The following is a 15,776-nucleotide window of genomic DNA, read 5'->3' as shown; positions in this document are numbered from 1 at the left end:
GGTCTCTGCATTTCCATGGGGCTGTCATGCCCCCCGTTGCCCGAGCGTGTTAGAAGGTAAGCAGTTCCTTTGTGTGTTCGTTTATTACTAAGCCCAACTCTTTTCTCTCTAAAACTCCTTCTTCTCCCTGTTGAGCTGACCATGCTTCTGGATTTATGAAGAGAGATGTTTTAGCAGAAATCCCCCCGAGTATCCCATCAGCCCTAAATCCCAGGCCCGCTCACCCCCCCAAGACCCCATGACACACAGCATGCCAACACGACTTCCTCTTGCCTATGCATTAGCCATCCATTGTGGCAACCTGACATCTCTCACACATAAAACCGTAAGAGAGAAATAAAATATCTGTCTCTTGGTGAAAATAAAGCTTTGCCTCCCTCCTGATGTATAGGATATAAAATAAAGCCTCTGCTCCAATAGTGGGTTTTCCTTATGCCAGAGTTGCCTTTGCACACACGGAGACAATGAAGATGGATAGTTTGGGACGAGGCCCAGCCTCCTGGGGCCGCCTTCACCCTCTTTTATTATAGTCTCTCCCCCCTCCCCGCCTTTTTCTTTCTTCTTCACTTTCTTTCCTTTCTGGGCTGGATTTGCCTTTTATATGCCCTTCTCTTTCTTTCCCTGGAACTTTATTTCTCCTGCTCACTTTCTTTCTAAAGCTTGACAGAGATGGTGGGAAAGGAGCCAAGTTTCTCACCTTCCCAAACATGCCTGCCACCTCTCCTCACCTCCCCCTCTCCGATCCCCAGCTCTCTCTGGACCACCAGCCCCTCTGACTCATTTTGCTGCTACTGCTTTGAGATTTGCTTTGGTCAAATGTACAAATGTTCCCAAGGGACAATTAAAAATGTGTTTAGTGGTTGGGAGGGGGAGTGGATTTTTTTCTAGGGAGCTGCCCTTCCTGCCGCCTTCCTCTCTCCGGGCTGGGTGGTTTATGGATCCCAGCATTTCTTTATTTAGCCTCTGAGGAGGCCAACAGATCAAAGCTGCCACCTCCCAGGGGTGAGAGTTGACATTCACCTCCCAAACCCAAGCCTCAAAGCTACATTACCAGACAGACTGTGCGTGTTGTGCCCCTCCCAGCCAACTCAGCTACCAAGGGGACCATCAAGTCCCAGGCCAGTCCTCTGGCTCTTCTCCCCAGTCTGAAAACTGAGGGTGATATGAGGGAACATAGGGGGCCTTCCCCATGCTCACACAGAGAGACCAGAACGGTCACCATCATTGTCACAGAGACACGACCACCTTCCTGCCTGTCACACACTTGGCGCTCCTTCCCACAGTGCATAGAGCCCACCCTTCCCTCCTTTGTCCCTAGAGGCCTCGCTCTTGCCTAGTGGCAGCTGTGCCCCTCTGCGCCTCTGTGTCTCTCAACCCAAGTCTGAGGAGGGTTGTCTCTGGAAGCCTCTCCCCATCCTTGCCCTGACCTCCCATCGCTCTCCTTCCATCAACCCCAGGCTGCTTCTCAGCCCATTCAAAACCCCACCTGCCCTAGGGGACTGCAGGACACCGCCCAGGTCCTTGGAAGAGTTAGTACTGCCTGAAAGAAGGGGGTGCAAGGTCTGGGCCCCTGGGGGAACAACAGGGGAGGGGAGCTTTCCTATTGCAGGGAGGTAAGAAATGTCCCAGGGGCAGGGGTGGCTTTCAGCCTCTGAAACTAATCTCCCCAGGTGGAGGGCGGTAGAAGGGCTTCAGTGTGTGTGACCCTAATCTGAGGAGATCTTTATTAATGCTGCCCAAAACCTGGAAAGGGAAGGAAGGCAGCAACATCTATGGAACTCTGCCCAAAAGTGGAGGTGGGGGCAGGGCTCAGAGCTGCCAAGTCCAGAAAAAACTCAATCCCAGTCCCAAAGGTCATTAGCTTTGGGGTTCTCTCTCTCTGTCTCCCCCCACTTGATATCTCTCCAGATATCGGCAGTGACCACCGCCGTTAGGTAAGAGGAGAGAGTCAATTAGTGAGAGGATTAATTACTGTGAGGCACGAGCCCCGTTTGTCTTCCTTACTGGGTGTGAGTGTGTTCAGACAGAGGAACACGGGCACGCACCCAAATGCACATTGTTGTCACGCCGTCTTAGACGTTTTATTTATTTGTTGGATTCCTGCCCAGAGCCGCTTTTCCACGGGCGCAGAGTCTCCCACCAAATACGCTGCCTCCTTCCTCCGCACGCACTCGCCTGTCCCAAAACCGCACACCCGCTTCGTGCCCGCAGGACCCTCGGCTCCGCGCCCTTCCCCGCGGCCTTCTTCGTGGCTGGGTCTCTTTTCTGTTTCTTTTCCTCCACTCGTCCCCGCATTTCCCCGACAGATCTTTCCTTCCTTTATCCCCGCCTGCTTTTCCGTATTCCGTCTGGTCTTTTCCCTGGGTTTCTGCCTTTATTTTCTTTTCCTGTCCCTCTCTCCTCACTTCTGCCTCTATCTCTCTTTTCTGTTCTTCAGCTCAGCGTCTCCCTCCCGAGATTATCCACGCTCTGTCTTTGCTGCGCTGCGCGGAGCTGACTGGCAACTGGGATCTCCACGCTTGACCTCGCTGTTCCACCTGCCCCCTGCCCCCGCCCCCCCCCCCCCGCCCCTGCTCCATGCCCAGGGTCCCTCCAGCGCTGGTGGGAAGCCCGAGTTGTTTATCCAGGCCAGGCGCACACCGTGACGCCCTGGCCTGCGGGATGCTGCCCTTTCCCAGTCCTGCGGTCCGTGCTCCCCCTTAACCAGCCCAAGCCCCCCTTGCTTAGAAAACATGGCCGGGCGCAAAGTGCACACTGGAGCAAGGTGCCAAGCCCCCCACCCAACTTCTCACCTTAAATAGTGCGCTGACCTAGGGATCTCGGGCAAGCCTCCTAACCTGGGCTCCCTGGCCGGGAAAGTGGAGATAGTACCCTTCTCTTCCACCCCCAACCACCCCCTTGCTATACGGTTCAGGGGAGACCGTGATACAAGCTGTAAAGTATTGCACACTAGTAGATCATTTCCATGAGAGAGTGATGGGTGAGATTAAGGCAATTTGAGTCTGGAGAGACCTAGAGGGGAAGGAGAGGCAGGAGACGTTGGCGCTCAGATCCGAGCGACCTTATCCACGCAGTTCCCTGAGTGGCATTACCGCGGCCTCACCGAGTCTGGGCGGAGTTTGCGTGGCCTCTGGGACCGGCAGAGTCCAGGGGTGCTCTTTCCTCCCTCCTCCTACAGGAACGGGTGTAGCTGGGTGTGTACTCTGCATGGGGTAACCTCCTAGAGCCGGCTCCGCCCCAGATGCCTCCTTTCATGGCCTTATCACTCTTTTCTCTCCTCGGGCTGTCCTGGAGCAGAAGGGAGAGGAGGGAAACGGCCAGGGGCGGCCACCATCCTCGGGATCAATAGCAGCCCCGGGGTGACTGGGCAGGCTCTGTCCATGGGCCGAGCGTCATTCTGGAACCTCATGGGGAAGGAAGGGAGATGGAAGTTTGAGAGGGGCAGCTTCAGGCTTCCCAAACTGCAAGGCATCTGGGGAGGGCTGACAGAACCCTCTCCAACCCAGGAGATCTGGGACTGATCGTCAAGGAGCTTCTCAAGAAAAGAAACCTGGACTGTGAAAGTCACCTCCTAGGCCCTCTGGGGCCATATCTGGGGGTGACTGGGAGGAGGGTGGAAAGGATTCTGCAGTCACCGAGCTATCAGCGAAAATGATCCCCACGGACCCTGGTCCAGAATGTACAGGTCCTGGGCGGTGTAAGTGGCTGTGGGTCTGTGGAGGACGTTGGGTTAGGAAAGCGCTTGCGTAGTTGAGGATGCAGACAATAAGTGTGGCCTGGAAGGTGAGGAGGGAAGATTGGTGCTCTTCGCTGAACGGACACTGGCTTAAATGCAGAGATGAGCTGAGCGGCCTCGCAGACGGCGAAGTTAGAAAGCCTGGTCAATTTTCTCTCCATGTCCCTGCGACCGATTATGTTTTAAAACAAAAGCTCAATGGAAACGAAAACAAAACAAAACCCACCATTAGTCTAATGTGCTGTCCCTGTGGAGGAGTTAAATCTGGACTCCAAACCTAGAATCTGGAGCCAAGAGGTGCACTTTGAGTTGTGCTCCCGACCCCCCCTTGTAGATGCCAGGGTTGGCTCCTGCGGACCTGTTTACTGAGCCATCTGGACACCAGGAAGAACAGAGCCTGACGCCCTAGAGCGACCGTCCTGTCTTCACCCTCAACTCCCCTGCCTCGCTGGTCTGTCTGTGGAGAGGGGCCTTCTTTCCCCTACACCTAGGTCCCAAGGTTCTTGCACCCCAAATGGATGGAGCAACCTCCTCCTGCCCACCGGAGGGATGTGACAGGCTTTGGGTTGGGGAAGGGCCGGCAGCTGGGTCCAGCTGTCGTCCGGTAGGTCCCACTGACCGCCCCACACTCCACCGTGACCCCTCTGCTTTGCATGAGAAGGAGCCCAGCTGGGGCAGGGGCGGAGGCGAGCCACCCGGGACTGGGGCCACTATAGATTCCAGAAAGGGGAGGTTGGGTCGCGGGCGCTGGCGGCGAGAACCGGGACAGATGCGGGGAGGGGAGGAGGGTGAGTACAGCAGGGCTGGATGGGCCCCCTCCCCGCAGGCCTCACGCAGCGCAGCAGGCTGGGAGGCGCCTGGGAGTCCGGGTGGAGGAAGTGAGGACCCGGTGCCACACGGCTCTTGGCGCTTTCGGGGGTGCCAGAATCCTACCGAGTACCGGTCGGCTTCCGCCGGGAAGTGTCGAGTCCGCAGGAGGAGCGCGAAGCCGAGTCGAGCCCGCGGAGCCCGCCCGCTAGGTCACAGAACCACCTTCTCCATCATCTGCCCCGCCCTGCGTGGGTGCCTGGGAGAGACCCGCGGAGGTCGGCGGCGCGCAGGAGCTGACTAGTTCCCTGCGCTCCTCCCGCCGGCAGCCGGGAGCCCATATGTGTATGTGCAAGAAAGTGTGGAGAAGGCGTTAGGGTTCCGGCACCCAGGGGTCAGGGCAGAACGCCAACAAGTCGCACTGCGAGTCTCCGCGGCTTCGGTTTCCAAGACGTAGTGACGCCGGCGGCAAGGCGGGGGCTGCCTGTGGGCCTCGGGGTTGCTGGGCGGTGCGGGCCGAGTCAGCAAAGGGGCGTTGGCAGAGCCCTAAAACCCCACGGTTCCCCGGAGCGCAAGCCAGATTCGCTGTAGCAGCTTCCCCTTTCGTCCGAAGAGGGTATTCCATCTGTACAGCGGGATTCCCTGCCAGCCCAAGCTCAATGGGACTACGCTTCCCCGAGCATTTCCCCCGTTTCAGCCTCCGCCTGGTCTGCGCATCGCGAGCGGGGTCCAAAGGCCAATTCCACAATACCAGCCAGCTCCGGAGGGACGCCCACCGTCATGGTCTTCCATGCTCGGGTCAAATGAGCCTTCCTAGCACTCCTTCCCCCAAAGCACAAAAATGGGGAGCAAAAATGGGACCGCCCAGCCCAACCACCTTCAGACTCCACTTCAGGAGAAATCCTGGTTAAGCCCACCCAGAACAGGCGTGGTCGAAACGGAATTTAGGGTTTGACTTGAGTGCTCCGAAAAACTAGAGTAACTCTTCCAGGCGAAGGCACTCTAGACCAGGATCTGTCCGCCACGTCTGGGCAAATGCGCCCCTGGGGGCGGCGGTCCCGAGTTCCTAGCCAGAGAGGGATTAGAGAGTTACGGGTTCCCTGAGGAGTGAACTGTGGAGGGTGTGGTTTGCTGTTGTCTGGGGAAGCCGGTGCCAACCCGAAGCCTGGACAGAGGAGGACTGGAATCCGGGCACACGCTGCCCATACACTGCACGCCCATCTACTGCAGCCTCTGCGTGGCGTCCTGGCATCCCGCTCCTCCTTCCCTCTTCCCAACGCCACGACCATCACCCCCAGCCGCCGCTGGAGCCCCCGGTTTCCCTCCTAGTCGTTTGTTTTTGTACGTAAAAGGTGTCTCCGGATCACAGTTTTCTCACAACTTTCTCGCCAGGGTTGCAACTCCTCACCCGTGGCGCTTCCCGGTCCACTCCTTACAGCGCGCCGGCGCCGCGCCTCCGGTCTCCCCGCCCCCATCAGGAAACCGCCCGAATCAACTTTGCGAGAGTGCTCTGTGGGAGACAGACACTCAGCTCGCCCGGACTCTGTGGACTTTGGATGGATTGGGGGAGGGGGCACAGAAAGAGGGACGGGAGGAGGGAGATTCTGCTGCTAAGCGCCCCCTCCCCCTCCAAAGATGTGCGCTGTGCCTGGAACAAACTTCCAGGTCTAGAAAGTAAGGGGGTACAATGCCAACAGCCGCTGAATTGCAAAGCCCAGCAGTGCAGCGGAGCCGCCTGGGATTCCGGACCCGGCTGCACCCCAACCTTCCACAAGGCTCAGTCTTGGACTACCCCCACTCCGCAGCAGAACTCTGGCCTCCACCTGCGCCTATTCCCGCTCGCTCTCTGTCCCTCCCATCGAAACCCACGCCTTACCGGAGCAGGAGGGGGCCCGGGCAAGGTGCTGCCCGCCGTCCGCGCAGCGCGGGGCCGCGGGTGCCGCCGCCACTGATCCTCTAAACGCGGTCTCCCCGCACTCTCCCGGGCCAGGGGATGCAGAATGGTTTACAGAGGGACCGCGAGGCGCTGATTGGTCGCAGGCCGCAGTGACGTCGGCGGGCGCTGCATTAAGGCGAGGGGGCTTCCAGAGCTCAGCCAACAGCCAGGAGCAGTGACCGAGTCGCCGGAGCTGGGGAGAGACGCACCAGGGCGGCGACTGGGCCAGGAGACCAGGGACTGAGGGACGCGCCCGGGGAGGGCCAGCAACTAGCCGCGGCCCGGGCGGCGACAGCGGCGGTCCGCGCGGAGCCGTTCCAGCCGCCGGCCTACTGTAGCCGCTGCGCCAGGACATTTTTTTTTTTTTTTTAAAGCTCTCCAAGCTGTCCCCCTCCTCCCCGACTCCTCCCGCTGCAAAAGAAAAACAAAAAACAAAAAAAAAAAAAAGGAAGGAGGCTAGAAAGGAAACCCAGATTTGCCACCACAACGAAAAAAAGAAGGGGAAAAGGAAAAGGAGAGAAAGTCGAGCGACTGTGGGGTTAGACGGAGGCAGCCAGAGCGTGGGCCGAGCGATGCGGGGCTGTACGCCCAGGCGGCCGCGAGTTGTGACTGGAGCCACGATGCACGGCCAGGCGCGGTGAGAAGCCAGCCCGTAGTGCCTCCCGAAGGAGCCCGGGCGCAGGGAGGGTCGCCCTGAGGACACGGAGGCCGCCAGGCAGGCCAAGGGCCGAGGTGACTGGGCTGGGGCGGTAGGGAAGGAGCCAGTGCGCCTGGCTGCCTCTGCCCGGAGTTGTCCCTCTCTTTTCGATTGACACAAACACTTCTCCAAAAGCGGGGAAACCTAAGCAACAAGAGCAATCAACACCAAGATCTTCCTCCTACCCTCCCCGTCTCCCTCCCCCCTCGTTCGGCCCTCGCCCCCTCCCCCAGGCCCAGCGCGGGCGCTCCGCGGGTCCGGAAGCGCGGCGCGTTGCCGGCAGTTTAGGATCCAAAGCTTCTCTGCTCCTTTTGTTCTTTCCTTTCCTTTTTTTAAAAAGAGGGGGAAATCCCAGTGGTGGGCAGCCTGGCACGCACACACTCGCCCTCATACCCCGACAAAAGCAGATGCACTTTGACTTCTGACAGCTCTACCTCAAGCCCGGGAGAACTCAGCTGCGCTTTCCTCGCAACCCGAGCTCGCCGAGTCGTCGTCGTCTTCTTCGTCTCCGTTTTTATTTATTTATTTCCGTTCCCGCCGCCGTTCTCGCTGACCTTCACTCCTTCGCGGGCTCTGGGCAGAAGGGTCGCATTCTCGCCCGCCTGAGACTTCTTTTCCTCGCCCCTGGAGCTGAGGAGGCGCAGCTATAGCCCGGGGCCCCGGGACTCCCCGGCTGCACACTTCACTGAAGCGCCCCCAGGCCCCGATCAGCCTCGTTTTCTCCACCCTACTTTGATTTCCTGGTGCGGGTTTTGGCTTGCACGGCCGAGTGTGTGTCCTCTTTTTGGAGAGACTGGGGAGTTCGTGCCAGTTGTCTTCAGGAGCCCTGGGCTCTACTTTGCCCCGCTCTTTCTGGGCCTCATCAGACCAAACCAAAGACCATGGTTCACTGTGCCGGCTGCAAAAGGCCCATCCTGGACCGCTTTCTCTTGAACGTGCTGGACAGGGCCTGGCACGTCAAGTGCGTCCAGTGCTGTGAATGTAAATGCAACCTGACCGAGAAGTGCTTCTCCAGGGAAGGCAAACTCTACTGCAAGAACGACTTCTTCCGGTGAGTACTTTCCTCCCACGCCTCTGCTGCTGCCTCCCCGCGGGCCCTTCCCGGCCAGCTTCGGATCAGAGGTTACGTGGCCTCGCAGCCCAGTTAGGAACTGCTTCTAGAGAGGGCAGCCAAGTCCCGCGGGCGCCAGCCTCTCCGCCAGCTGGCGCGCTGGGAGCTCGGGACGCGGCCCTGCTTGCATCCTGGAAACTATGGGTCTGGGTTTGGCTGCACGTGCCTGGGAAGAAAGGGTCTGAGCCTGACTCTGCCCAGAAGCCCCTTCAAGCTTGGAAGAGACAGGGCAGCCTCGGGCGTTGTAGTCCGGACTGCTGTCTTTCCCGGAGCCAAGCTCTGCAGCAACTGCATTCTCCAGGCCTTCGGGGTTGTTTGCCTACCAGGCTGAGCCCAGGCTCCCTCCCAGTCACACTACCTTTTCGGACCCCGAGCGGTCTTGGCGGGAAGCTCCGAGCCTTTTGCGTAGAGTGTCTGGGCCACCTGCCCTGTCAGCGGCAGGAAAGAACTTGGCCTTAAGGCCGATCCTGCACACCCGGGGGTCTTCCCCAAACCCGGACAGGCCTCCGAGTGCAGACCTGGCCAAACTGCCGCACTGTAACCTGCGAAGTGCCCGGAGATTTTCCCTGCTCTCCTGGCTGCCGAAGTCTGGTGGTTCGGCTTCAGCCCCAGGCGACTCCTACTCCCACGGGCTCCGCTCAGTAGTCCTCGGAGGAAAATGCCAGCCACAGCCATCAACCTCCTTGCTGAAACCTGGGGGAAAGCCGAGACCCCCAGCTTGCTGGTGGGGAGACTTCTCCCTACTCCCCTTATCCGTTTAGTATTTTAATTATATTATCTTACACTCACAATTTTGCCACTCCATCCACACAAACACACAAGTCAACAGAGAAGAACAGGCGCAAATGCGAATTGTAATTCTACCCTAAGGCTGACTTGGTCTCTGCTTTTCTGAGTTTGTGGTCATAGTTCAAACCAGGGAGCAGGGAGGAAGAGGGATTCAAAGCCACTCAGAGGGCCAAGACGCGATGTCTCCAGTGCCGCTCCAGGACTCGTGGCTGGGGTTGGGTTGCGTGGAATCATGAAGCAAAGCTCCGTGCTCGCTGGTATTTCGGGAGAACGCGCGGGCTGAGCCTCTGAGCCTCCGCGGGCTGCTCGGTTTTCCTTTGCAATGACTGGATCATAGCGGGAGGGTGGCAAACCGTACTCGTACCCGCTGCCAGTGGGTCCCTGAGGCCTGGCCTCCACAACCCGCGGCAGGGCGCCCAGAGCCAGCTCCCGCGGCTCCCGCTTTTGCCAACCTGCCCCGCTTCAGGCAAGAGCGTGGCGGCGGCCCCGCTGTGGCTACGGGGGGCTCCCCGCGGCTATGTTTGTTTACCAACAGCGGGACTAGACCTCGCCAACCCCACGCCTGTGTGCGGGTCCTTTTGCGATGAACGAGAGAAAAGCAGCGCTCCGCACACGTTTATATAAAGCTCTAACTATAATTCGGCTTTTCTGAATCTAATCGGAAAATAAGTGTCCCCTGTTCCCCCCCACCCCCACAGGCCACTGCCTTGCCACCTTCTTTAGACGATGCATCTTTCCTCTGGGATAACGCTGGGAGTGAGGCTGGGGCTTGGGGGGCAGCTTGGGCCCCTGGCTCTAACCGCCTGGTGTGTATCTCTTCCCTGACTCTTCCCTGGTGCCTTGCTGTCTCTCCTGCTGCCTCCTCACCTGCTTAACCGGAATTCTGCCTCTCTTTATCTCTCTCTTCCCTTATTTCTCCGCTCCGTTTCTCCTCTCCTACTTCCTCCACTTTTTACATCTTCCCTCTCTCTCGCTGTCATCTTTCTCCCCGCCTGTCTCCCCGTTGCCCTTGGCTGACCCATTCCCGCCCCACCCCCGCAGGTGTTTCGGTACCAAATGCGCAGGCTGCGCGCAGGGCATCTCCCCTAGCGACCTGGTGCGGAGAGCGCGGAGCAAAGTGTTTCACCTGAACTGCTTCACCTGCATGATGTGTAACAAGCAGCTCTCCACTGGCGAGGAGCTCTACATCATCGATGAGAATAAGTTCGTCTGCAAAGAGGATTACCTAAGTAACAGCAGTGTTGCCAAAGAGAACAGCCTTCACTCGGGTGAGGCCCCAATTCCCGGCTGGCTAGATGCAAGCGGGTCCTGGGGGAGAAAGGCTCGCCAAGGCCCCGGCTCATCTGTCCCTTCCCTCTTCTCAGCCACCACGGGCAGTGACCCCAGTTTGTCTCCGGATTCCCAAGACCCGTCGCAGGACGACGCCAAGGACTCGGAGAGCGCCAACGTGTCAGACAAGGAAGGGGGTAGCAACGAAAATGACGACCAGAACCTGGGCGCCAAGCGGCGGGGACCGCGCACCACCATCAAAGCCAAGCAGCTGGAGACGCTGAAGGCCGCCTTCGCTGCTACACCCAAGCCCACCCGCCACATCCGCGAGCAGCTGGCGCAGGAGACCGGCCTCAACATGCGCGTCATTCAGGTCAGGCCCCAGCGCGCCTCTCCATCCCACAGAGGCCCATATTGCCACTTTGGGCACTCAGGCCGAGGAGACCCCAGAATCCAGAGAGAAGTGAGAGATGGAGTCTGGAGGTGGGGTGCCTAGACACATCCCGAGCCTGCGGGACCTATGAAAAGCCTGATGCCTTCGAGCATCTAGAAAGCCCTCTTCCCAGCCCAACAGAGGTGATCGTGGCAGTGGAGGGGGAGGGGCGGGAGCTCAGCCAGAGGCTGGAGGAGGGGAACTGTTGAACACTCTGGAGAGAGTGGGGAGCCCTCTTTCTGCACATACCCCACCCCCACCTCGGGTTCTCAGAGAAGTCTCAGTGTCCCCCAGAGTCAATCAGTGCCTCTACCTTCTGCACAAAGTCAACTCCTTCTAAGTCTGCAACTCCAAATTTGTGATCCTTGCTCCAATTAGACAAGCCCCAGATCAGGGACTTCCCCTCCAAAGAGAGGTGGTTCCGCCGGGAGTCAGCTCTGCTTCCAGCCAGTTGGAGTGAAATGGGGATGGGAGGCCACCTGGAGGCAGCTGGGCCTGTGGGCGGAAAGGAGGTGAGACTGTGGAAGCTCCAGGCCAGGGGAATCTCTGGCTCAGTGCTAGGTGTCCGGTTAACCGGGCCTGGATGCCCTGCATGGGTGTGGGTGGATGTACCTGCCTGCGAGGCTGGCCGTGCCTGTGCACATGTGTGCAACACGGAAGACCCTGAGGCCTGCAGGAGACTATGAGAACCTGTGTGCATGAATGACAAGTTGTGTGTCTGTGTCACCATTGGCAAGAGGCTGTGGATAAGTATGTTTGGCACTGTGAGATTGTGCATGGGTGTGAAAAGGAGATTGTGAGTTTTGGTATTACAGGCTGTTTCTGTGTCTCTGTCATGGCTGGAGGAGGGTTGCTGCAAGAGACCGTGAAATGGAAGCCCGGTGTGTGTCTGACATTATTTTGGAGAGGCGTAGTCTCTATGTGTGTACAGCCCCAGAGAAGCTGTAACTGTGATAGTGTAACTGTTAGAAAAACCCCAGCTATACCACAACTGCCTCCCTCCAGACAGGGCGGCCTGTCCAGGTCCTTCTGTTGGATTCCTGCTCACCATTGATTGGCTCAGGGTCCTCCCAGAGTGGTCCTAGTCGGAGATCGCCCCGTCACCACTACCCTACACACACACACACACGCGCGCGCGCGCGCGCGCGCGCGGAGTCGGCCAGCCGGGCGGTAGAGGGGTGTTAGCTAGGCGCGGAGAACCCCGGAGTCGGGGGTGGAGTCTCGGAGGGCTCACCCCGCCGCCCTGTGCTGCAGGTCTGGTTCCAGAACCGGCGCTCCAAAGAGCGGAGGATGAAGCAGCTGAGCGCGCTGGGCGCCCGGCGCCACGCCTTTTTCCGCAGTCCGCGCCGGATGCGGCCGCTGGTGGACCGCCTGGAGCCGGGCGAGCTCATCCCCAACGGCCCCTTCTCCTTCTACGGAGGTGGGTGCGCGTCGAGCGGCGGGGCGCGGCCAGGTCGGGGCGGGCTTCGTTAAAAGCGGGTGGCAGCGCGGGGGGCACGCCTCCCTCTTTGTAAGCCACTGGAGAGTCCGGGCGAATAGGGCGAAGGCTGGGAGTAAGTCTAGGGGAGGCGGCGAGACCGAGGGCCCAATTCCCGGCCCTGAATGACGGGGTTGGGTGGTAAGGGGCAACTCCCGGGCTTGCGCCCAGCCTCTTCCCTGCACCCAGGCCCGCAAGGGCTCCCCGCGATCGGCGAGTTCCCCGCGTGGTCTTCCTCAGCCCGCCGAGGGCGCGCCTTCCCTCCCTTTCGGTCCCGCCGGATCTCGGCCGGGCCCTGACGTCCTGCTCCCTCCCCGCCGCTCCGCAGATTACCAGAGCGAGTACTACGGGCCCGGGGGCAACTACGACTTCTTCCCGCAAGGCCCCCCGTCCTCGCAGGCCCAGACGCCAGTGGACCTACCCTTCGTGCCGTCGTCTGGGCCGTCCGGGACGCCCCTGGGTGGCCTGGAGCACCCTCTGCCGGGCCACCACCCGTCGAGCGAGGCGCAGCGGTTCACCGACATCCTGGCGCACCCACCCGGGGACTCGCCCAGCCCCGAGCCCAGCCTGCCCGGGCCTCTGCACTCCATGTCGGCAGAGGTCTTCGGGCCTAGCCCGCCCTTCTCGTCGCTGTCGGTCAACGGTGGGGCAAGCTACGGAAATCACCTGTCCCACCCCCCAGAAATGAACGAGGCGGCCGTGTGGTAGCGGGGTCTTGCACGGTCTGCGGAGTTCGTGGTTGTACAGAAATGAACCTTTATTTAAGAAAAATAGAAAAAAAACATAAAAAGCAAGTCCCCACCCCCTTCCTCCAGCCTCGAGAACCATTCTCCTTCCGGATGGAAAAGGGGGACACGAAATAGCATCCAAATCGGCCTCGAGGTGGGATTGGGATCCCCGCACTGGCTCTCGACGTGCAGAACTGGAGCTCCCCAAGGGAAATGCAGACCTCTCCCCAACTCCCACCTGGACCCGGATCCGTGGACAGACCCCGCGGGCGTGTGCGCCTGGCAGGCGGGCGGCGAAAAGACGTCCAGGGCAGCCGCGGGTGCACACAGCCATTGGCGATGCCAGGAGCCCTGGGGAGGGAGGCCGTGAGCACAACCGTGAGGGAGGTGAAGCGGCCCCCGGCGCTCCCGGGTCAGCCAAGAGGGTTCTAGCTCTGGGATATCCCTTATTAGTGTTGTCTCAGAGTTCAACAACAACAACAAACTCTTATAGCTTCAGAAACGCCGACCTGCCATGCATCAGGTGGGACTATATATATATTTTTTGTCTATCTGGATTTTTGGTTTTTGTTTTTGCCAAAATTGCAAAATTCTAAATGTAAAGCCCTCCGTATCAACTCTTCTACCTTCACAAAACTACACACACACACACATAAACACGTACACGGACACACTCGGTAGGATGGTCTCCAGCCAGACCGCTTAGTAAAATGACTTGAACATCAGCTGTACAAGAAAAGTATTCTACCTTCACACACAAAAAAGTTAAAAAAAAAAAGACTATTGAACTAAAAACAGTCAACTGTTTACGTATAATGTTAAATTCAGGAGTTCAGTGTTTTACTAATATATCCTGTTTTCAAACCTCTTGTTCGAAAACAAAATGTTTTGAGCAATCAACCAAAATTGTTCCTTTTCTTTTCCTGTAGATGTTCTGACAGATTTGCAGGGCTTTCGGCTCACTGTGCTAGTTTGTAAAAAGGTGTTGTTTACACGAGGCAAAGAGAAAACATGCTATTCAGACAGTTGCCAAATAGAATAATTATAGCACAAATACTGTAAAGGTGCCTGGCACCAGCAACCTGAGAAAGTGTTAAAAAAAAAAAAAAAAAAAGTGTTACAAGGTTTAAAAAAAAAAAACATCTTTGCTAATTTTTTGTCCTGTTGAACATTCATGGAATTGTTAATATGACTTATATAGACCCACACAGGTTTTATTTTTGTGTCTTTAAAATAAAAGTCCAAAATATTTAAATTTTATGGTCAAATATGCAGTCAACAGCTGCTACTTTTTCTTTATATATTAAATTTCTCATATGTCTTTTATTGTTCTAATAAACCTAAGCTTGTGTGACCTCCAGTGCATATTAGACCATTCACTGTATGAAAGAAAACATGTTGAATAAATTTGTGAGTTTTTAATAAAAATAGAAAATCTGATGTTTAGATAATTGGTGTGTTACTTGATGTGTTCAAAGGGGAGCCTTGATGGGGAGCTGAATGGGTCCTCAGAAGCCAGGTGGAAAAGAGAGGCAGGATTGGGGTGATATATCTGTCTTTGCCTTGGCTGTGGCTGAAACCTTTTGCTAATGCCAGCCAAGCTTTTCTCTGTGGCTTCCTGCTGTTATTAGCTACAGATTTGCATCCTATGGATTTAACTGATATCATTGAAGAGATGTTTGCTGATAAGTTAATATAGAACTTGAAATAGAAATCAAATCCATGGCTAAAAAATGAGTGGTCCAGGTCTGTGATTAGGCAGGAAATCCAAGGCATTCCCTCTTTCACTCTCCCTGCACATGCAAAACTGGGCTTGTGAATATCAGATACTTGTAAATACATAGTTAGAGGTGGTCCTTTTCAGTTTCAATTCATTTCCCATAGATAATCTGGCTTTCTAATTTGGTGGTTTGAAAGATAATGTAAAGGCTTTCTAATTTGGTGGTTTGAAAGATAATATAAAATGAAGGTATAGTACAGCTAGAAATGAAATACTTTAATCCCTTTCACAGAACTGATATGAAATTGTTGTTTTATAGTATTTGTTACCTTTGAAGTTCCCCAGAAGGAAAACTATTTTGCCTGGCACAAGATACATATTAGCTTCTCTGAAAGATGAACAAAAATTACTAATATAGAAATCAAATTTCAACTGGGAGTTACCAAAAGGTCCTAAAAGTAGCTCAATTCTTTCCAATCCTTTATTAGACTTGGAAAAAATCTGAATATTTTATCCACTATGAAATACTCTTGTGGACGTTTGTGTTTCAGTATCAGATGCTATTAGAGTTCCAGGATTTCTTTTCCATATCACCGAGATTTCACTCTGGATTATTTATTTCCTTATTTAAAATGTCAAAGGTTTGACATTAAATGGTATATAATTTCTAGTGCTGTTTCCAAATTTTGTTAAGACACAGCCAAGTTTATTTTTCCTGCAGAGAAGGCTTTAAAATAAGCAATATTTCCCTGCATCCACATGATGGCTTATCTAATGGGAGAGGAGGCTATCCGGGAGGAATCTGGTAGTATTCTTTCAGAAATAAAAATGTATGAAATACAAAGGAGACTTTTGAAACTCCCAGCCCCTGCATGCAGCACATTTCTTTATTTGCTTTATATGCAATCACTGGATCGGCTTGTTTTTACCTTTTTAGCATTTATATACATTATATCATAGCTAACATTCATTATTAGCCTCTACTCTTTAGCCGCCTTTAAAGACATTCATTTAAATAAACTGCGCTCATTGGGAAGCTGCTTTTTCCTATCAAGGCTGCTGAATTATTTAGC

The 15,776-nt window shown here is 55.9% G+C and overlaps 1 protein-coding gene and 1 long non-coding RNA gene across 3 annotated transcripts in view; one reads left to right on the top strand and one right to left on the bottom strand.

Annotated features, from left to right (window-relative positions):
- Nucleotides 1-6,517, bottom strand: part of LOC111537314 — a 30,295-nt gene extending 23,778 nt beyond the window's left edge. The window contains exons 1-2 of one of the 2 annotated variants that reach the window (XR_002729967.2): nt 6,420-6,517; nt 3,104-3,288 (exon numbers count right to left, since the gene is read on the bottom strand). This is a non-coding gene — a long non-coding RNA (uncharacterized LOC111537314). Of the gene's footprint in view, nt 1-2,054; nt 3,405-6,419 lie in introns of those variants that run through there. The other variant, XR_002729968.2, reaches the window with a different exon arrangement.
- Nucleotides 6,518-7,343: 826 nt separating this feature from the next.
- Nucleotides 7,344-14,429, top strand: LHX1 (LIM homeobox 1). The gene is made up of 5 exons (XM_023203980.3): nt 7,344-8,227; nt 10,118-10,344; nt 10,441-10,718; nt 12,033-12,198; nt 12,584-14,429. Exons 1-5 carry the CDS (start codon nt 8,058-8,060, stop codon nt 12,961-12,963), a joined length of 1,221 nt encoding a protein of 406 aa, XP_023059748.1. The 5' UTR covers nt 7,344-8,057; the 3' UTR covers nt 12,964-14,429.
- Nucleotides 14,430-15,776: the final 1,347 nt, after the last annotated feature.

Source organism: Piliocolobus tephrosceles, chromosome 16 (genome assembly GCF_002776525.5).
Source record: "Piliocolobus tephrosceles isolate RC106 chromosome 16, ASM277652v3, whole genome shotgun sequence".
Classification (NCBI taxonomy): Eukaryota; Metazoa; Chordata; class Mammalia; order Primates; family Cercopithecidae; genus Piliocolobus; species Piliocolobus tephrosceles.
The sequence above is the reverse complement of the archived record's forward strand: the minus strand, read 5'-3'. Positions and strand labels throughout refer to the sequence as shown.